The sequence below is a fragment of the Acanthaster planci genome, linkage group LG04 (assembly GCF_054643075.1).
Source record: "Acanthaster planci isolate LZ-2023a linkage group LG04, COTS_SCS, whole genome shotgun sequence".
Classification (NCBI taxonomy): Eukaryota; Metazoa; Echinodermata; class Asteroidea; order Valvatida; family Acanthasteridae; genus Acanthaster; species Acanthaster planci.
In genome coordinates, this window is record NC_141780.1 from 22,632,135 (window position 1) to 22,654,018 (window position 21,884).

Sequence of the window (21,884 nt, forward strand, 5' to 3'; positions counted from 1 at the left end):
TTAACATCATCATCTTCTGTTGGAGGGATGCCAATGATAAAAGAACAAAAAAATGCTGGCATTTGATTTGTGGTGGGAGGGCATTGGGAGCACCTCCCCACACACACGCACACACCAGCTCAATGTAAAGCCCAAGCTACAGGTAAATCCACTCAAAATTCAAATTTCAAGCAAGGATTATGCTGACTTCACAGTCATTTTTCTACAGAGAAAAATAGGACAAAATTTTTGAAATGCATCCACAGTGGTTTTCAACAAGCAGGGGGGGGGGTGTAAATACATGGCTCAAATCCGAGAGACAATAAGGACGATTCACAATAGTGTGCCTCCAAGAGTTTGCAACACGTTGGCCAATCACGATGCGCAAAATCTGTCCACGCAATGCACGTTTGGAAAGGGTCGACAAATTTCGTGCCTTGTGATTGGCTAATGCATTGCAAACTCTTGGAGGCACACTTTTGTGAATCCCCTGTGTTAGCCAAGCAAATTTGCTTCAAGTTCAATGACATCCTCACGGTCGGAAGTTGTTCCATTTACTGCACTCACGCAAAGGGCAGAGGCAACTCTCCATTCACTATGTACAGGGATTTGCATGTTTTTTTTCCTTTTTGCTGCAACATGATAAAAACTGAAACCTTTTTGGTACAGTGTGGGAAATATTCACAGTGCATGAACAGTGAATATTCTGGCACATTTTGATGTAAAAGTTAAGAGTTTAATCAATAATTCAGATTTTCCCCAAAGACAGCAACAATATTTTTGCCTCTTTGAGTTTCGAGTGAGAAATATGGAATAGCCACCAGCTGACTAATCAGAAAGAAGAATCAAGACTCAGTAACATCATCCCAACTATACGAGAATTGAGAACATTTTCATTCTAGCCGTCGGCGTGACGTCACTCTGGACTTTTAACAGTTTAACACACTGCAAAGGGGCAAATTTATCTTCAATAGTGTAATGAAGTTCTTGGATGTCCGACCACAAGAATGATTGTTTCGATAGTCAATACGCACTGTCATCATGGTCAATGGCACTGCCAAAGTGCAATTTGACGTAAAGCCTACACAGTTACTGAAAAAAGAATAAACACTCATTAAGGCATGTAAGGGATGTAATCACTGTTCTTTTTAAGATTTTTGGTGGCTAGTCATCCAAGTCGATATGACGTCATGTCCTGAAGGCCTGAGCAACGACCGACAGTAGAGGGCGCTTTCACGAAAACAGTATCGTACGCCATTCTTACGTCAAAAGTTTGGACACTTTGAAGTGTAATATCGACAACTGCAACCCCACTGCTGAAATTGTCTTTCTGGTCGCTGACTCTTATTTCTAGAGGCTTTTTAACCACACAGTTTATTCCAGCTATTTTTCCGTTCATAACTGCAAAAAGCCTTCCAAGCTAATGGAGGAAAAAGGCAGCACAACGATCCATTACAGCGGCAGTGTAGAGATGATGAACAGCCTTGTCACGTCAAAGTGGCCGCCATTCGCGCTTGCGCATGTACTATGCATGGCCGGCTAGCTAGCTAGCTGTAGCTAGCAAGATTAAGACCCAGGAGAAAAAAGCTCGGTGTTTCTTATAAAATTAAGTCAATTCTTTAAATATAATTTTTTATAAAATGTTTAATCAGTCAAGTAATGTTCTGAGTGATATTAGAATTTGAGTATACGTTTATTTAATTTCCAATAACAGTATTGAACGAGCTTAGAAGCCATGGTGATAAGAAACATTGGTTCCATAGCAACAACAGCATATTGCCAAATAAAGGTCAACTGTTTGTCGCGTCGGAGACTTCCGGAAACTGACGACCAAACAACGCACACACGGACCCGGCCCTTCACACGCAAAATACAGCAGCGCAGCATCAGCACCAACGGCAGAGCAAGATTTTGTGTTTATTCGGCACATCGTACCAGTGAACCGGACTTTCCAATAAATAATGGCAGCTGCTGAGAACAGACTTACCCTTCCTGAGGAGGTAACACCGCTACAGCACTATTTTTGCCCATGAGTTTTGAGTGTGAAATACGGAATAGGACTAGCCTAGCCACCTATCATGCCAATTGAATAATCAGAGAAAAGAATCAAGATTAGTGATGTCATCCCGGCCTAGAACTTAAAAGACCATAGGCCCTAACATTAGGGACTGTTACAAACTAACGTTAGTTCAAGCAGCCTAACTTTCACTCTACGAATCGCCTTTTTTTAACGTGGACATGGTCAGACAATAATACTAGTTCAAGTAGGCCTCCCTTTCATTCTCACGGTCGGCATGATGTCACTACGGACTTTTAACACGGGGCAAAGGAGCAAATTTACCCTTCATGCTATTCAGTAATGTAGGCCAACAGTAGTCTGAGTAGTTTTGACCCTAAAATCGCTTTTTTAACATTTGGACAGGGTCGGTGATAGTAGGGGCCAAGTACCTTCCATAGGCTTTTGCTTCCATTAATTCATTTAACTCAAAATAGCTCATACCTGAATCAAAACCTCAGAATTCACCTCTAAAATAGACCTTAAACTGTCTACTGCACCCAGCTTAGGATCAAGTGAGAATCAGAGATTCCATAATGATGATAAGGTTTACTCACATTTGGGAAGAAAAGAGAAATTTACCCTAAGTATACAGTGTTAAAATACACGTTGGGCAGGGCAAAAATCCCACCCCCCCCAAAAAAAATTTCCCTGCCGCAAATCCATCTTCGAAATAGTTGTTCGCAGTACCTGCTGCTACATCTGACTCAAACCAGCCAGCTGACACCGACAAGCTCGTTGGTGGTGGTTTAGACGTCTACACTAGTAAGCAGGAGGTCATGGGTTCGAGTCCCACCTAAGTACGCTTAAGGTTTTTTCACAAGCTCTTGGGGGTAAACACTGAGTATACAGTGTTAAAATACACGTCGGGCAGGGCAAAAATAAAAAACCAGTTATGACACATGCTGTCCTTGTCCTGGCCTGCTGCCTTACATCTCTAACTCGAAACAGTCATGTCCTTTTAGGGTGCTGGCACATGCAGGTCAAGGTGAAAATGGCTGCTTTCAGTGCAATATGGGTGTATACAGGGTATGCCAGACGCATGATAGATTTATGAGTGGTTTATGGCAAAATATGCACTTTTTCACTTTGCACAGCCTACGTACCAAAGCCTTAAATATCAAGCAATATGTGAATCTCTGTTGGCACACAAATTTTAAGGAAAAAAATCGGAGCCTAGCTGAAACAAACAGGTTTTTATGAACTTTTTTTCTTGAATTCTTTTTCACTCCAGATGCAGAACCCACCAGCGGAACAGATGGGTGACATGCCAGACCCAACTCAAACAGCCCCTGCCGTTAGACCACAGAAAGACCAGACATCAGACCACTACCGCACCAATAACATCCCAGCAAGATTTGAAAATCCTGGTGAGCTTTACAAGATGGCTTCCCTTTGTTCTTTTTAACACAGTAACATCCAGGTGGAAGTTGTGTAAAATAAATCAATCATTTGTCACGCTAGTGTCAAAGGACAACTCTGACCTGGGAATGGCCCTGTGTACTGTGTCAAACAAGTGGTTGAGACGAGATAAAACTCGAGCCAACTCGTGGAAGCTAATCGAATGTACCCTAAGTAAGATGCTTTCTTTTAAAATAACAATGACAATATGGTGATTACAAGGTCTCTGGAGATGTCAGCAGAAGAGCCTTCAATTGTTTCTGAAACAAAATGGTTATCAGTGTACATGTAGAGGTAGATGGATGGTAGCTTTGCACAGTATCGTTTGAATCCTAGGCTCACCACATGTACATAACACTCTTATTTCCCTCTGTCCATTTCCATGCAATAAATGTGACTTGTTGAATCTTTGGGTTACCTCTCCTGGACAGATTGGTTTGAGGGATACGGCAGCCAACCTCAGAATCCCTTGTACAGAACAACCAACATGACTTACGGCAGCCGTAACCCAACAGTACATACAATGCCAACAACCTTCAGGGCAAGATCACAGAAATTCTCAGTGGTAAGTGACAGTCACAAAGTTAGACTGGCAAATTGGTAACCAAGTAACCAGCGACTGGCTCTCCAAGAATGAGATCATTTTTCAGCTACCCCTCATGGGAAAAAATGGAAAAAAGCATAAACTTCCAACATTTCAATTTTTTTAATGCCACCTTAAAATTTATCTTTAATTTGATGTCATCCCCCATAGGTTTCAGGATTTCAAATAATTTTCAAAATTTGCCACAGCTACAAAAAAAAATTATGCCGTGGACTCTGCAATAAAAGTTCCATCCCTCATTCTGAAGTAACTACCCCCCCCCAAATTTGCACTGAATTTGATTTGGTCCTTTTGTCTTGTGTTATCTCCACAGCATCTTCTCACCTGTGGCATGTACCGTAATAAAGGTCTGAACACTGCGGAGGACCAGAGCATAGTCTGATGATAACGCACACCTGTTTATTTACTTATAAAATCCCATTTCTGCCTCACTCAGCACAATTCAGGAACTCTGCTTTAGACCTAAGTGATTGTTTTCCTGTCTGCTGTATCCTTCAAAGTTTTTACTGGTAATGCCGATTTCTTGAGGTGCAGTACCTCTAATTTCAAGCAGTACTTGTATGTAAATGGCGTAAGTCTTCCTTGAGACCAAAAGTTGGCATTTATGTCCTCACATTCAGAATTGTTTTTAAACGTTATGCTTCAGCGTAACTGATTGAGATTGTTATAAAGCAACTTTGAACAGGTAGCAATAAGATGTGCATGTGCCATTTAAAACAATAACTGGCATTCTTGTTGCTGTGTTTACACTGCACTTTGTGCTGAGTTGGGGTTGAAATAGAATTCACCATTGTGTTGTACAATGTAACGATTAGATACTTAATGAAATGTACAGAACAAATATAAATGCACTGAACTTTAGGCAGTGTAAATATCTCCATCGTGCAGCACTTCCCCAATCCTCAAATTTTGAAATGATTGAAGCATTAAGTTTCATGTTGGCCATTGCTCTTACACTTACCACCTAAGACGATCTGTGACACTTTCTTTTAAAACTAAAGTCACATGTGTTTCGAAATATTTGATTTTACCGTCAATATTCAATTCTCTTGAAGTATGGGTCACTCACATGTTACTTCATGTATAGGTTTTTTGAATGGCTGTGATATACATCTTGGCTATGAAGTCTTTTTTATTTAAAAATTCAATTTGTTAGCATTGCCATTGAAAAGCAAGTTTTTTAAAAAAGGTAAAGGTGATGGAAATGTTGGGAAGCAAGGAAATTTAGCAATTGTTGCATAAACAAAGTTGATTGTTCAACTCCCTCACTGTGTATTAATGTTTCCCTTCTGTAGAATGTAAGTTTGTTGAATGCAATAAAATGGACGTCAGAAATTTGAATATACATGTAATTGCTGATGAAGTATTTCTTGGTATGACTGCATATTTGACCCAGGAGTCAACAATTAGTACATGATTTTTTCTACCCCCAAGGGGGATGGTGTTGGAGTTGAGTCCATCATAAATCCTTTCATATGTCCCTTAACAAGACTACTCATGAGTTACAGGGTGAACAGGAATGTTTTTGTCACAGTTCATTTAAATGACTTGCGAGTTGGATTGAGACTTAATGACTCATGATGGATTTGACTAGTACACAAAAGGTAATACATCTGGGAAGTTATTTTTATAAAAGTGATTTTTAAGACCTCAATATCCTCTTCCTAGTACATGTAGTTAGCATGTTAGTGTGCTTTTACTCAAAGTTCGGGACAGAATTTTTTGTTTAAGTCAGTGAAGGAGAGGGTTGCATAAACCAAAATGTCAGGCCTTGCAACCGTTTATCTCTGGCTTCTACCAAGCTTTGTCAGTAATAAGTGTTCTTTGGAACTGGCAACCCACTTTGTAAAAGTCTGTCCTGTATGATGCCCCATTTTCTTCCATTCTCTTGTCATAAATCCAACTCTTCACTTTCAGCAACCTCAAATCTGTGCATCCTTTAAAGGAGGTACTATGCAAAATCATCTTCCTGGTTTCATAAGTGTTAAAATGCAAACGAACAAACACCACAGAAGATATAAGTTCTTTCACAAAATGCAAGCAAACTGCAGAAGTATTATTTCTTGAGATTCATTATTTAGATACATTATATTATGTAAATACTGTTGAACAAGATACAAGCAATGGCACATCACATAAATATAGTCATGTTGACCCAGGCCATGCATGAAAATTGGCCAAATTGCTCCTAGAAATGTTATGTTTTGGGGATGATTGATCGTGAAACCAAATTACCAAATACATGATTGTTATATCCTTGAAATCATTTAGTCCATAAACATTTTCAACAATTATTAATTTACAGAACCTTACTGGTTTTTTCAATACCTCAACATAAGATAAGAGTAAACTTATGCAAAAATGGACCAGGGAAATAAACACAGACCCAACTTCTCCCGTCTCTTAAAATATGAAATGTAAGTATTTACACTTTAACAGGAGTTAAAGAATTTTTAAGAGTTGCAGAGTAATTCAGCACAAGTCAAGCAATACACTTGTCTCAGTTATTTGAATAGCACACAATCTGACATTGGGCAACTTCGATGAATACAACTGACAGTCAACCATGTTTTTCACATGAAGGACTCCATTTGTGACCAAGAGAGGGCGCTTTCCTAGCACTGATGTCCGGCTTGCTTGACACTATTTCTACATGCTTGTTCATGCACATATCACATACTCGCACAACTAATTTTTATGTATCTTGTGGATCGGGAGGGGGGGTGCCAATGAGGTCATGTCCCCCAAAGGCAACAGCAATTTGGGGGGTTTCAAAAATAATGATTTTTCCAATGGTATCCCTGGAGAGGTGTTCTCAAATTAAGGGCTGCTATTTATAACGTTGAAATCTGCACTCAAAAATAAGTTCAGCATGCACTGATTAGACATTTTAGACCAAATTATTTCATCTTACCACTAACAGCCACAAAAGATTAGTAACACCAAATGCCCACGTTAATATTATATATGGGGAAACACTTTTAGCTCATTTCATTTTTGTACTGTTGAACCTTAACAAGCAGAAACAAGTTAACAATACAAGATGGCATTAATGCTTCTCAACGTAGCTCCAGTTCACAGATTCCAAACAATGAAATTCACTTTATGCATACATGTACATGTGTATAATATCTTTTAATTGAAAAATAAATAAACTCCATACACTTAGATATGCAATAACTTACAAGAATAAGCTTAATTAGTAAACCTCTGGCCCTGAAACTAACCAAAATGAACTGTTATTGCAAAGAATACCAATTAGCAGACATTGGCTTATGTCAACACAACAAAAAGTTGGCAGAAAACACATCCAAGTTAGGGAGCTTCACCTGTATACATCTACATTTCAGTATTGCAACTACACATTATGTTCCATGTACTTTATAACTAATAAGCATTCAGATGACTTGAGCAGTTTTCAATAGTCATAGTGCCTTTCTAGTGAGTTGAGGAGCCAGCCTTGAAATAAACACAGGCAGACAAGGCAACAGAAGATCAGGATGAAGAAGTCTAGCTGTGGCAAATTCCTTGATTTCAGAAAGATCTCTGTGACAGAGTTTGAAAATTGTGGTCCGGTTCTTGCAAAATCAGATATGGCATGAAAATGTAAAGGGAACCGTGCGAGAGATTTTCCTGCTTTTAATCTTATTCAACTTCGTACTCTTTCAGATATTGATGAATGGCTTCATTGTATTCTTTTCTCCGAATCAGGCCAACAAGCCAGAATTACTTGGTTGAAGTTTGAACTAACCAACAGCTTTAAGGGTAGTGGCTACAGCTACCTCATAGTCTCGTGTACATGTAACAGTCACTGCCACGAACATTGGGACACAGCCAAGCAATATTTACTTGTACATGTATTATCTCAGCTGGACCTCATGACTTCACAGTACGAGTGACAACGATGAAGAGAACTGCTCACTTTCAGAACCCATCACTAGCTTCCATTCACCTTTCATCCCAGTTCCATTAAATTCTACAAGAAGGTGTTAAGCCACTGTGTCTCACCCATATACATGTAATAATCCACATCCGATAATCTGTATAAATCCCAAATAAATCCATGCTTGACAAGGTTAGCAAAACACATCATTTACTAGCTTGTTACCTGAGTTCAGATCCATTCAATTTTGAATAAATTGCCACTTTCTAAAATTCAAACAAATCTTTTTCCTGCACTGCTTCATACATTCAGTTGTTCACATGAAAACAAATAGACACAGCATGCAGCATATCTGTGCACTTTAACCAAAGCATAAACACAAATATTGAAATAATTGGGCTTAATGGATGAAACCAGGATCTGGCTAGAACTGCTGAATCCAATGGAATCCATCAATGGTAAATCCAACAGAATCCATCAACTGTAAATCCCGACTTGCTACTGTGTATATCTATCAACTGTACAGGAGTACATGTACATGTAAATCATGAAGCTTGATAGATACAACATCCAATCAACTACAAATCAAGCATCCCAGAGGATTCAACAAAAATTCAACAGAGGACAAAGGAGTATAAAAAATAATCGTTTAACAACATATTATTAGACTGGGACAAAAAATAGGTGCGTACACACATGTACATGTACATTATACACATGTTGAACAGTTTCAATGGACATTAAGTTAATGACTTTACCACAAATCAAATTCGGCCTGTACATGAATACCTTTGTCACCAAAATTTGATAAATAGTTAAAAGTATATTACCAGTATATTCCTGAACATATCATTAAGCCTGTAAGATTTTTGTTCTTTTAGAGAATACCTCCAACAAACCTGAAGTCCAATCAAGGTTGGGCAAAATGTGTTTAAAAACACAGTTATCAGGTCTGAGCGCAAAGAAAAGTGCTACCAAAAGAAAGTGTTCATACACAAACAATATGGAAATGTAGCAATGTACATGTGTAGATGCATTTGTACCATACCAATTTCCATTCATTTACGGTACAAATTTAGACACAAGTGCATAAGTACACAAAAAAAGGTGTCATGTGTTTTTTATAGATATGTCATGCAACACCTTTCAATGTACTGTATCTATGGTACATGAACAGGCAAGGTGAAAGAGGCACAATATTGTTCCAACAATGAAGTTAATGAACATCACAAACGTGACAAATAACAGCTGTTGAAATACAGATATTCAGGACATAACGCTATGTATCGCCCAAATGAGTAAGTACTCTGCAAACAAAAATGAAATTCCCATTAAAAATACCACATAAATGTAATAATTAGCAGACAAGATGAACCTTAAACACTGTTGAATACATGAATCGCTTATCAACCTCTGCACCCATTATTTGCACACGAGGATACACGTGAGTGTATATTATGCACCAACAGAGTTAAATGGACAGACCTTCACTATGCAGAAGGGATAATTTCTTATTTTAAGGCAAATTAGGACTGAGTTGTGGAGATACATCATTTCTGGTCCCACAAAATCGGTGTAATGATGAATGTATGTCCCCACACCAGTCAGAGCTGTGGTACATGGAACAAAGATGTGTGAACATGTTAGAACAAGTTTGAGTGACCACTATGTTTTGACCAATACCACCTGAACAGTGGATGGTTTGGACCATCAAGTCAACCATTTGGAACCAGGACCTGATGCCCGGTCACACCACTGGTTATCAATAACCAATTTCATTTATCAATATGGAGGGAACCATTCACATGAAAACAATGGTTCAAGATATCACTGACCACTTACTGTGTCACAAGAGTTGCAGTCAAAAGTAAAACAGCGTGATGAGGATATTACAAAGTAGCTCACCAAGAGACATACGTTCAACCATTACTGTTTTGCGCATGTACATTGTCAAAAAGCGACTGACACAAAGGAAAGGTATGTACAAAGTATGAGGTATAGGAACATGTACTGGTTTGCTGATCAAAGCATACATAAATTGAATTGACTTCAGGTTTCAAAGAAAAATCCCTTTCACTAGAAAGCTCACAGGAAACATTTCGCCAACAAGGTTTTTTTTTTAAGAGGCAATTATCCAACGTAAGAAGCATCAGTTTACAGAAAGTTTCCTTTGGGTCATTTCATAAAGCTCCACAGTTTTTTACACGCAACACATGATTCATCATCACTTCATAAAAAGCAGCAGATAAAGCAACTCATATGTACATGTATATGATAAATTATTGTAAATACAGTCGTTGACAAGATGCCAAGTTTTGTACAGTTATTTCCCCGATCCAATCATGAGTTGTAACTCAAACTACACAAGTAAGTATTGATATACATACTGTACATGCATGTACATGTAATGTCATCATACTGTTATCTTAAACATAAAAGATACATTGTACAATGTACATGCACCTGTACACGAGATGTACATTGTACATGTGGGTCCTGTACACAAGATGTTCATTGTACCTGTAGGATAATATCATACTTATTGAGCGCACCGAACAAAGCTTGTCCCGTAGTGACTAGTTTTGAAAGCTACATGGAGTCAGCTGGTACAACTGGTCTTCCATTCATATTGAGGAGATCCGTACTATCTTCTAAACCCGCCTTGGCTGGGTCTACTTTGGAGGCCTCTGATTGCAGGTACTCTGAATACATCAACCTGGCATGGTTCAAAATCTTCCCTAAGCTGTGCTTACGTACCATGCTGTCAAACAGCATGGCCATGTCATTGTAGTCCAATTTGTGAGCCATCACCACATTACGCTGGTCTATCAACATCGCCAGGCACAGAAACATAACAAAGGGGTTACCCCCTCCAAAGTCCTGGGGTGGGGGAAGGCCTCGGTAGGGGTTACGGACCGGACTGGAGGGCAACTTGGATGGACTCTTGGGTGAGGACTTCCGCTGTTGACCTTTGACCCCCTTCTGAGAGAGGATGGGGCTGCTCTGGGATTTGGCCAGCGTCTTCTGTTGGATATTTAAGTTGGATGGGGGGCTCTGTCGCTCACTGATTGACATTGATCTGGGATTCACATTTTTGGTGGAATTTTCCTTACCATTTGTGTTGTTACCCGTAGTGTCCACTGTCGATGAGTAACTACGCTTTATGGGAGTTTCACTTCTCTTTGAGGAGGTGCGAGTGGAGTTGTTTGTACTGGAGTCTTGCAGAGTATGTTTGGAATTGTTGTCAGTAGTACTTACATCAACCGTTTTGCTTTCTTCACATTCATCCACCTTTTCTGTAATGTCAGTTTTCTCAGCTGATTTCCTGTTAGAATGAGGGCTGTCTGGTTTACCAATGCTGGCGATGCTCTCTTTGGAAACACTGCGTCCACGAGAGAAACGGAAACGGAGCCTTTCAGCGGCAAATGCCGATGGGGAGGCATCGGAGGCTGATGCCAATTCCACCCCCTGTTCTCCTGGAGGATCAGGCGGCAGAGAGCTCCACATGATCTCCTTCATACGAAGGGCCTCTGTGAAGGCAAATTCTCGCTTGAGCTCCAGCAGTAGCCATCGGTAGCAGAAATATAGATCATCAGCATTCTCTTCCTTAAGGTACTCATAGAAGTCTGGGTCAACACAGCGGATTAACTCTGTCAGGTGCAGGAACTTGACGGACATGGCCTTCCCATCTGGGAGGAAGTTACAGGCTAAGCGCTTCATGAGCTGACAGAAGCAGATGTAAGCCTGAGCCTCATCCTCCATCACAAACAAGATAGGAGAGGCTAGGTCACTCATACCTTGGCAATAAGAGACCTCGGGGTGCGACAGAGCATAGGTGGCTAACAGGTTGAAGAGCTTCTCAACATTTTCTTCCCCATTTGCGTAGAATTCTTCCAGCCGATCTGTTCTCAGAACGTCCTTCCTCACCATGTTCTTGATGTTCTTGAAGTCCTCCCGGGGATCAGAGAAAAGCTTGTTTTTCAGCTTCTGGTAGTCCAAGGATTTGGCCTTGATGTGCTGCAGGCGTTCTTTCCCCGTCAAGCCCTCAGGGAAGATATTCAGCAAGTGCCGCCAAACTACTTTTCTGAGCGAGGGCTTGATGCCGCCTTGGTACACACGCAGCCGCAGTTCGTGGGGCTTCTCTAAGTGTCCCACAGGGTCCAGAAATGTGAAGAACTCGTGGTCATCCAAAGGTGAACGAGGCAATTCATAGGTTTCCTCTTCTCCCTCTACCGTCTGGAAGATCCGAGAGACTCTGGTGAGAGTCTTGCCCACGCTGTCCATGATAGCACCAACAAATGGCACAAAACGCATGCGATCCGAGCTGTTTCCAGATACATCTTGGCCACTAATGACATCCCAGTCTTCAAGTAACCCTATGCAAAAACAATTCACATATAAGCTACTACTAATGAACAGGCAACAGCAGTAATTCAACATTTCTGCATGACAAAGCTACAGAATTTATTTACATACATGTACAGTATGTGTAATTCTTTTGAAAAGATATAACTGCCGAGTCAAGCAGTGCTGTAGTTGAGTCCAACCACACCCATCCAAGTCCATCAAAAGTCATCCTGTCTGAATCCAAGTCACATGCTAGTCAAATGAACTGTGACTAAAGCATTCCTTTGTCCTTGTTCATCCGGCTACTTGTGACTGGTCTTATGAAAGGATTTGTGATTAGACTTCTGAAGAGACTTGTGATGGACTCAACTGCAACATTGGAGTCAAAAATGAAAATTGAGTAAATTTTTTTCTAATTGTACTCATCTTGCTGTCTTTTAGGAGGTTTGAAGAGCAAGAAGGAAAAAAGAATCTACTAATTGGGGCTGAGTCAACTCAAATAATTCACTATTCGAATATTTGACCTTCAATTCGATCGAATATCTGAATATGCGGTCGTACCAACCAGCAGATTGTTGATGAACAAACCATATACAAAATCAGTTGCAATAACATACACAATTGTACATTATAATCACTATAATAGCTTCTCACATCTAGGAGTATCTCCAGCCACAATTTAGCAAGATTTAGGATAAGAACAGTACTTCTTGCCCTGTTGAAAATGTCTATGCCTTTTAAGTTTTTTAATGAATAATTTACTGTTTGAATCGTTGTAAGATTTCTGTCCCTTTTCATTTGAATCTGCTTGAAACAAGCCTCCATAGTACATTTTTCTCTCATTCAAAACAAAAGAAAGTTTTCCCTTCCTTTTTATAAATTTTGCATTTGAATATTCAAATTGGGAAAATAAGATTCAAGTATTTGATGATCTATCAAATATTCGGATATTCAGCACAGCCCTACAACCAATGGGTCCAGATTTTCAAATTATTGCTAGAACGTTTATCCTGCCTGCCGTTTCTATGACAACCAGTCATGCCAACTGGGCAGTTTCTTTGACAACCTAATTCTCCATTCAGCTTACCAGGTCCATCGAATGGTTTGGCATCAACTTTCAGCCTTAAGCAAGGATCAGAGGAGGTGAGTATAGCGGAGTCAAGGTCCCAGTCTGATAGCATGGATAGATATACTTCCCTGGCCTGGTCATCACGTGATGCATAGCTGATAGTGAACTCACTACAAAGTGCAATTGAGAAGAGACAATTTCATGTAAGTTGCCCCACTTGCGTGTATTATTAAAGAAGTGGCTTTTACAAGAAGTATAGAAAGATAAAGGAACAGTCACTGTTTTCACTCCCATAATGCCTGTATGGCGAAATGACTGAGGGCTGGAAGTTTGAGGTACCATGTGGCTAAATGCACTATTAGACTTCCAAGAAGCTCCCATATACTGGTAGATATGCATACATACATGTAAATACGGGAATATGTCAGAGAAAAGTTGCTAGTGGCCACTTTCAAATGACCCATGAAAAACTGGTAGTCAATACATCACAAGATCTCAAATCCAATGAACTCTGCCCACCAAAACTCAAGTCTGAAGCAAAGACAGGATGAAGGCACATCCCTCTGTGACTTCATTCCAGTACTTGGTGGAATGATGTTTACATGTCCACACTTCTTGGCGGCCAACTTGCTCTTTTGGTTGATTGAACATGTCAGCATTTTAGGGTGAAAGTACTTGCTCCTATGAGGTTAAGCCCTGTTTCATACTAACTAACTCTTAAACGTGACTGGATCTCACAAAATGGGTCTTTAAAGGTATGGAATTTTGTTTCAGTTTGCATTAAGCAGAGCAAGAAGATCTCTTTATTTTATCATTTGTATTGAGAGTTTGGGCTCCTCCTGAAAACTACATGTACATGTTACATGTAGTCTGCATCACATGTACATACATGTACATGTTCATGTATGCAGGTGACAGATATTGAGTATATCTTGTTGATTGTGCAGGATCATTTGAGAAGCATCTGTTTGTAACCCCAATGTGGCTCAAGCAATGAATAGACGGAGTTACAAATGTGTCTGAATTACCGTACTTGGCTATGGCTTGTAGCTGCAGCCAGAATCACAGACTCATGTAATTTCAAGCCATAGCCAAGTTATTTAGACAAAGCTTCAATCAGGAAGATTCTCACACTGCACAAGAGAAAAAAAGGAACTTCATGTACATTGTGTACTGGAGACTCATTTCTTGAGGTCTGGTGGTAATCAGATATTTTAGGTTACAATGCAAGGACATGAACTACATTGCATATAAATGCAATGCTTGGGAAAGAAGAGCATCTTATTAAATATGCATGATCAAAGGTAACCATAAGTGCTGGAGATTATCATCAAACAAAATACAAGTACAGTATATACATGTACATGTACATTGCCCAATCCATGATGTACCGGTACGTACATGTATGTATTTGTACACGTATTTCTTTGCATTTATGGTCTGGTAGTTTTGTAAGGGTGAGGGATGTGAGCTGCAGCATAATTTATGTTTGATTCAAAGTTACATGAAAAGACTGAATAATGCCAGAATTATCAAAAGCAATATTTTGAAGCAAAAAGGTAGGACAAATTTTAATTTTGGCATGCTTGTATCTTTGAATTCCAAAATGTGTTCAAAAGAAGAAAATGAATCACGCTAAATATTCCATGGCTCAACTATTCTCTTCAAAAAGTCTGATAATTATAAATACAATACTCTGTCTAATAAACTGTCTCTAAACAAAATGGACAATGGATAAACCTTTGCGGTCCTCTACTCACTGGATCCTTGCAAGATTCCCAACTGATTCCAGGAAAAATGGTTGGATACATGTAGATTTTGAAACTACCACTGGTTGTGCATGTACATACATGGTATTCAAAGTCCAAATGAATCACCAAGTTCTTTGGCCAACAGCTTGTAAGAAGCTTCAGGAACCAACATAATGACTGTTTCAATGGAGAATATGCTTTTGTTTTGCTCTCAGAATTTCATCAGTGAGGTTAGTCCTTTAGCAAACCTTTGGCACCTAAGGCCAAAAATGTGTTCCTGCTGCTGTAAGTCTTGACAAGACTGGTCAAAATACCTTTTTAGCTGGAATGCTTGCATGAGAAGCAACTGCAGCATCTCAAATGTGGTAATCTCTGGATCAATGCTGAATGTCTTGTACTCCGGCTGAAGGAAACCTACGCATTTCTGAAGCAAGAAAGAACAAGAAAATATCAATGAAAAAGCACAGCGCACAAAACCCAGAAATTACTGAGCTTCCAACCAACAAAAATCTGACCAAGTTTTTCTAAGATTTATTTTCCTTGAAAAATAGCAAAATTATTAGCTACCCAGGAAATATTTTGTGAAATGCTAACCAGACAAGTGTTGTTAATGTACACATACACAGCTTTCAAAATACATGTACTGTACATGTACACAATAATGCTTTGTGTACACAATTGTGCTTTTCACTGTCAGTGAACATCACTGTAAAGCATGATGTGCATTAATATAATACACATACAGACTATTACATGTACTGAATTGGTACATGAAAAACTGGTGTCCAATGTTGAGCTCATTGAACATGTGCATTTAACCTGCATAGTACTTCACATCTCAATGTAAGTTCTTATCTTGATTTCTAAACTTTATCTTCGTTGGTTTCTCGTTTTTGAAATAATGTATTTTATCATCTAGGTTTATATTGCTCTTGTGAGGTGCTTTAGGGTATTTTACATAAGTTGCTACAAAAATGTACATGTATTATTCTTATTACACATAAACCCCATTATATGACGTGTATTTGAAAAAAAGAAATTTTAACTGTTCATCAATGCCTGGACTGAATAAGTTCCATTGTCCATGCCAATTTCAATGACCTTTTTGTATTCAACATTGCTCTGACATAGTAACTGTTCAAGATAAATATTTGATAATATACAAGAATACACAGCTGAAGCTATCACTTTGCACCACCATTTTTATTGATTAAATTCCTGCAGCTGAAAAAAAGGCTAAAGTCTGAACAGATGTTGAATTCAGCACACAGCAGTATCCGAGTTTAGCTGCATACAGTACAGCGTACATGTACGTAGGCTAGTCTAAACTGTCTGCCAAGTTTAATACAAGTTCACATGGGTATGCATGTACATGTACATGTAGGCCTATTGTACATTTATGTATGTATGTAATTATGGATTTGTACCCACTTTGGAGAGGAGTTACTTTACAGAATTCTGGAAAATTTGACATTCATGTATGTGCAAGTACAGTAAAACTAAGCATCATGTTAACCCAAATGAGGTTTTCTTCTTTGAGTGTATATTAAATCATTTTTTTTTGTCTGTGCCCTTCCATGTAAATCAGGTTGGCACATATCCCATTCCACCGCTGATTACTTTTATTCATGAAAATGGTACAACCCAGTGTCAACCCAAGTAATCTAGCTCTCTTCTGGGAAGAAAAATGAAAAACAAACACTAAAAATGGTTCCACCTCTACTTTTTATTCATATTCACTCACTAGACAAAATAAGCGAAAAATTCAAATTTTGAAACTTCAAATATAAGCGAAGGGTCCTGTTTGCACCCCTGAAGCACTTCACTGAGTCAATAAATTTTGATGACATCATGTAACACGTTTAAAGTATAGAGGGCAAACCGTTAGATGAGACTAAGAATTCTGAATTTTTTTGGAAGGGGGGACTTACGACACAGACTCTAGCATTTGTGTCTAGGAAAATTCACCGAAAAAAGGGTCATTTATTTCTTTTACACATAAACTAAGATTACAGGATTAATTTCCAACATTTTGGGGTCTTTTGCAAAACTTTTGAACACAGACAAATGCTACAAGTGATCGCTGGTTGTTCAATAGCGTGTGCGTCGGCTGTAAGGTGAGTTCATACTCACTGAAAGGCGAGTGCGTAGAAATAGGACTGTGTAGGTTTAGGGGATCTGATGATATATGTACAGTAAAGCACACACACATTGTATAAAATGACAGAAGGTAACGACTTCCACACTGTACCAATACAAAATACCTTTTTGGTTGAAATCCATTGTTCATACATGTGCATGTTTGATACACTGACATGGTCCATTGATCATATTTAAATGATAAAGGCCTTTGGCCAGGGCAGCCCACAGACCAATGCTACCAGTACGTTGGTGGTTTTGGTATTGAAGACAGAATCATACACCGGTATATTCACTCCAAACATGCTGAATTGAATAATAACCGTGGCTAACTTACAATTACATGTATTCACTACGGAGATTGGTCTAAACCCACCCACTTCTTTCTAACTCCTATCTTGGGTTTGGAAGATTCTGTAGGATTGAATCAAATCAAGCACAGGGACTGGCTTCCACCTGCTGGAATAACAACTTAAGACATTCGAATAGCCTATCTATGGTCAGGTGCAGAACTAATCGGTACAAATACAGCCTGCTGCCAAACATGACCTCTCTGTGAAATAAGTATCAATCTGTTTTGTTGGCATTGATTTCCCCTACCCCTCCCTGTCACTTCCCCCTTTCTTCCACCCCCCTCCCCGTCCCCTTCTCATGTTCCCAACACCCTCTCCCCTTCCTTTGATTCAGTGTTAGTGTAATATCTGTGCTGTGTTCATGGTTTTTGTGTGTGTGTGAGTTTGTTTCTACATTCAATTGGGGACCATGAACAGAGGACAATAAGGTCCCCGATTGACAGAGGGTCCCCGATTGACAACTGTGTACAAAACATATGGGTGGTCTTCTAAAAAAGTTAAAGTACAAACAAAAGAGGAACAATAGGGGGTCCCCAGTTGCAGGCAAATACACACTTAGCTGTGTGTGTGTACATGTATGTGTCTGCCCTCCCATATAATATTTATATATATTTATTTTCATTTGTATATTTGTGTGTGTTTTTATGTATATGTATTTTGTTTTTAGATGGGTTTTACAATAATTTTTAGCGTCATTTTCATTTTTTTTATTTTTACAAAATCTACTATTTGTTTTTTGAACTTTTAATTGTACTGTTGCTGTGGTAGCAATTCAGCCTTTTTGGCTGCAAGTGCCACCCTAATGTGAAATAAATAAACCAATAATAATAAAAATATTCAGCAGACACGATATATAGAGGACCCTGCTATGACATCAAAATGTGATGGCTACCAGCTATGTGTATTGACCAATCGACAGCCCTGGTCCAGCAGACACGATATATAGAGGACCCTGCTACGACATCAAAATGTGATGGCTACCAGCTATGTGTATTGACCAATCAACAGCCCTGGTCCAGCAGACACGATATATAGAGGACCCTGCTACGACATCAAAATGTGATGGCTACCAGCTATGTGTATTGACCAATCAACAGCCCAGGTCAGCTGGCTGGTTTTCTGATCAGTGGCTCCTTAGCTGATTGGCTAGCATACTGATCTGTTCCAGAAAATTTATGATTCACTCAGACTGGTCTGTTTTTTTTAGCCCCAAATGTAAGTTATTGCCCTTCATTATCACAGCATGAAGTTCACATTACAAAAACATGCCTGGAGATTTATAAACAAATTATCCTATTGCCCAAGTACATGTCAGCTGGTGAATGATTTTACAAGCCTTCAGACAACACTGACTACGCAATGTTTATAAATACAGTGGTCAAGGGAAAAACACACAGATATAGAGTCCTATTGCAAACAGAAAAGCATTGTGAACATGCGACTGAAAAATGGTGATCATCAGATTTCTGATCACTACATGTAGATCCCCTGCGCACTTCAAACAGCAGAAAGGAAAGTTGTTTGTTGTTGTGAGGATCCGTGTACTGGTACATGTGTACATCACTAATCACATATTGGCTTGACCAATTTTGCAATAGATAAATCCCCAAATTACATGGAAAATGGACAGTGTATTAGTCCCACAACTGCACAACTGTTTCTTTGCAAAATATTAGCACTCCCTGAAGTACATATTTCTCAACATTTTAAACGTGTGTAAAGAGCTAGCTTGATAACACAGTGTGTGTCACACGCCCTGACAATGCCGCCTCTCCTGCTTCCGAAATGGTCGAGCCAATATGTGATTAGTGCGGTTCCCTGACCACAGATTCCCAGACGTCTCTATGCATACATGTAATCTTAACGAGAGTCGACGGAATTATCGGGACTGGTATCCAAAGCAACATAAACGTTTATTACGCAAATTGCTGCGTCTGTTTTGTCACGACTTACGGCCCTAAGAGAATGCAGATGTGCGCGGATCGTCAAAGGATGAGGTAAGAATGGTAGGAAAACACCTCATTTTTTGACAATAATATAGGTTAAATCCTAGAAAATACACTCGAACCTGGATGTCCGATATAGTTAGAAGTTCATTATGACATGTATGAGGGTCTTTAGGGGTAGATTTGCTCCAAAAAGCGTAAACAAAGGTTTTCTCAGGTACAACTACCTGACCCTGGCAGAGCACTTTTCAAAACCCCATAGCGTTACGACACCATCTAAACCGTGTTGGCTATAACTAAGTCACACAGAGAAGTGACTTGGACTTGAAGTTAGAGTTCTCAAAGTAGGTTCATCCATGGGCCAGCCTACCCCCAGAACTGTGGGGTCCGACGTCCACTCCTCTCCCACGAACCCCACAGAAAAAGAGCCTTTTTGCCATAGGCTATGCATGATGTTTAACAGGGCACGAACAGCAATTCCATTCAAGTTGTGTACCCATAGATATGTTGCTTCATTTCCCCCAAGAGTTTTATTTAAGACTGCTTACATACCTTTGTTTTGAGTATCAAGAAAGAAAAGGGCTGTAAAACCATGCCGTTTTCCCCCCAAAAGTGCAAGGTAGGGCCAGCCTATACACACTGTTGGCCCCAATAGGGCCAATGACATGTATGATGTGATTTTTGTAATGTCTGTTGGACTAAGGAGCTATTAAAACGGTGTGTTTTATACAATTACAGCTCCATGGTTGGACCTAGGCCTACATGACATTTAAGCACTGTCTCTGGCGCTGACATGGCAAATGGATTATGGAACCTACTCACCATAACTTGCACTCGTATTGCCTCACGATTTCCACCGCCTTTCTGTTTAATCCCCGCCATTGTGTTAACAACCACCACAACTGAATGGAGACGATTCAATCCCTATTTCTTGGAGAGTCCATTTGGAGGATTTGGGCTTCAAACCAAGCACGAACCGAGCTGTTCAACACTCGACATTTTCCTCCCGTTTGACAATATGTCTTTGTCTTAGCCTTGACGTCTGGCTCATAATGGAACGACTGGACAACTGATGTCATCGGGGGACCTGACTAATACTCTGTCTACCACCCAGACGTCTTCGGAATATTTTGGTACGGAAAAATGACGTCAACAGGCACCGTTGTGCCATTTAATTAATTAAAGACCTGGACAAGGGAGGGGGAGGAGTCGAATGTCAGGCGCTGAATCTCTTTTCTAATTTTCATATTTCTACCCAAAATAGAAATTCTCTTCACGATTTAGGAACAAAAAGTAAGGGCCAATAACATGCAACAGATGGAGGGCGATGTACATCAATTGAGGCATGCCCCAGTGACTTTTCCAAGTATAGTAGGGCTAGGCTCATAGCATTGAGGGAAGAAATACACGCCGCGAGCTTCAAGGTGGAGCAACCGAACACATAGAGAAAAGCTTTTTTGTCCAGATACATGTGCTGTACTTTTTATGGAAAAAAAATCACGACTTGGACCTCTTGCCTAGATGTATGCACGATGATGGAAACAAACTAAAGGTGGATCGGGGACAGCGGGGGCCATACCTAAAACAATTTTATAAGGGTTTGAATTCACCCACATTAGGATGTATGTTCGTGAGAAGAGTAATGTATTACATTTGCCGTAACTTGGACTGGGGTGCAATTAAGGTTACTGGACGTTTTAACGATGCGGGGAAATGGCACGTTATCTCAGTGTTTGAGGAACTTCAAGGCTCGAAGTCTTCAGTTTAGTCAGGGGCTACATAACTGATACATAGGCCTAGCGGCCGGCCGGAGGATACGAGAGGCAGCAGGGCACATAGCACAGGCATTCGGTTCCAGATGATACTCTGGCAGTTATTTTTATACCAACTGAACGCACCACTACAAACCCGGTATGGAATGACCGTTCGTTTACAGAGGTCTGCATGTTAGGATTTCCTTCTGGGAGAATTGCTTCTTCCAAGTTAGGAAAGTGTAGATTCCAGTGGAGACAAGAGACTGCGGCAGTCGTTTGTTTCATATTTCTGAAGCTGCAGACCTTGGCAACACTTTGTCCGAGACCTTGATGTCTGATGACCAAGACCGAGCCGAGAACAAGGCATTCAGGACCAAGACCGAGACCACTCTTTCAAGACCGAGACCAAAACCGAGACCACTCTTTCAAGAACGAGACCAAGACCAAAACCACTCTTTCAAGACCAAGACCGAGAACACTCCTTCAAGACCATGCGTGACTTTTGCAGATTGATACCGAGACCAAACATCAAAATGTTCAAGAAAGTGAAATGGGGACAAGCAACATAAGGCAATAAAAATGTACTATACTAAGTATATAAA

The 21,884-nt window shown here is 39.8% G+C and overlaps 3 protein-coding genes across 6 annotated transcripts in view; 1 reads left to right on the forward strand and 2 right to left on the reverse strand.

The window, feature by feature from the left end:
* Positions 1–1,609, reverse strand: part of nicn1 (nicolin 1) — a 31,674-nt gene extending 30,065 nt beyond the window's left edge. For 2 of the 4 annotated variants that reach the window (XM_022245098.2, XM_022245090.2), the window contains exon 1: positions 1,244–1,609. In XM_022245098.2, coding sequence (XP_022100790.2) covers positions 1,244–1,378 — 135 coding nt within the window. In that variant the 5' untranslated portion in view covers positions 1,379–1,609. Of the gene's footprint in view, positions 1–1,013; positions 1,176–1,243 lie in introns of those variants that run through there. The other 2 variants (XM_022245080.2, XM_022245107.2) reach the window with 2 other exon arrangements.
* Positions 1,610–1,702: 93 nt separating this feature from the next.
* On the forward strand, positions 1,703–5,385 carry LOC110984891 (piercer of microtubule wall 2 protein-like). The gene is made up of 4 exons (XM_022245508.2): positions 1,703–1,979; positions 3,270–3,405; positions 3,868–4,001; positions 4,354–5,385. Exons 1-4 carry the CDS (start codon positions 1,941–1,943, stop codon positions 4,420–4,422), a joined length of 378 nt encoding a protein of 125 aa, XP_022101200.1. The 5' UTR covers positions 1,703–1,940; the 3' UTR covers positions 4,423–5,385.
* A 677-nt stretch (positions 5,386–6,062) lies between these two features.
* tbc1d25 (TBC1 domain family member 25) lies at positions 6,063–21,779 on the reverse strand. Its single transcript, XM_022242902.2, has 4 exons — positions 20,351–21,779; positions 15,405–15,514; positions 13,358–13,509; positions 6,063–12,299 (listed from the first exon to the last, which is right to left on the reverse strand). Exons 1-4 carry the CDS (start codon positions 20,408–20,410, stop codon positions 10,513–10,515), a joined length of 2,109 nt encoding a protein of 702 aa, XP_022098594.2. The 5' UTR covers positions 20,411–21,779; the 3' UTR covers positions 6,063–10,512.
* Between the last annotated feature and the right edge of the window lie 105 nt (positions 21,780–21,884).

What these genes read in the sequence shown, in the direction of transcription:
- tbc1d25 (XM_022242902.2), bottom strand. Translation starts at nt 20,410, where the DNA reads ATGGCGGGGATTAAACAGAAAGGCGGTGGAAATCGTGAGGCAATACGA. An exon ending in CAAGCATTCCAGCTAAAAAG is followed by an intron (nt 13,510 to 15,404) that starts GTATTTTGACCA and finishes TGCACTTTGTAG; the next exon opens with TGAGTTCACTATCAGCTATG. An exon ending in CAAACCATTCGATGGACCTG is followed by an intron (nt 12,300 to 13,357) that starts GTAAGCTGAATG and finishes GTTTTTGCATAG; the next exon opens with GGTTACTTGAAGACTGGGAT.
- LOC110984891 (XM_022245508.2), top strand. Translation starts at nt 1,941, where the DNA reads ATGGCAGCTGCTGAGAACAGACTTACCCTTCCTGAGGAG. An exon ending in GACTTACCCTTCCTGAGGAG is followed by an intron (nt 1,980 to 3,269) that starts GTAACACCGCTA and finishes TTTTCACTCCAG; the next exon opens with ATGCAGAACCCACCAGCGGA. An exon ending in GATCACAGAAATTCTCAGTG is followed by an intron (nt 4,002 to 4,353) that starts GTAAGTGACAGT and finishes TTATCTCCACAG; the next exon opens with CATCTTCTCACCTGTGGCAT.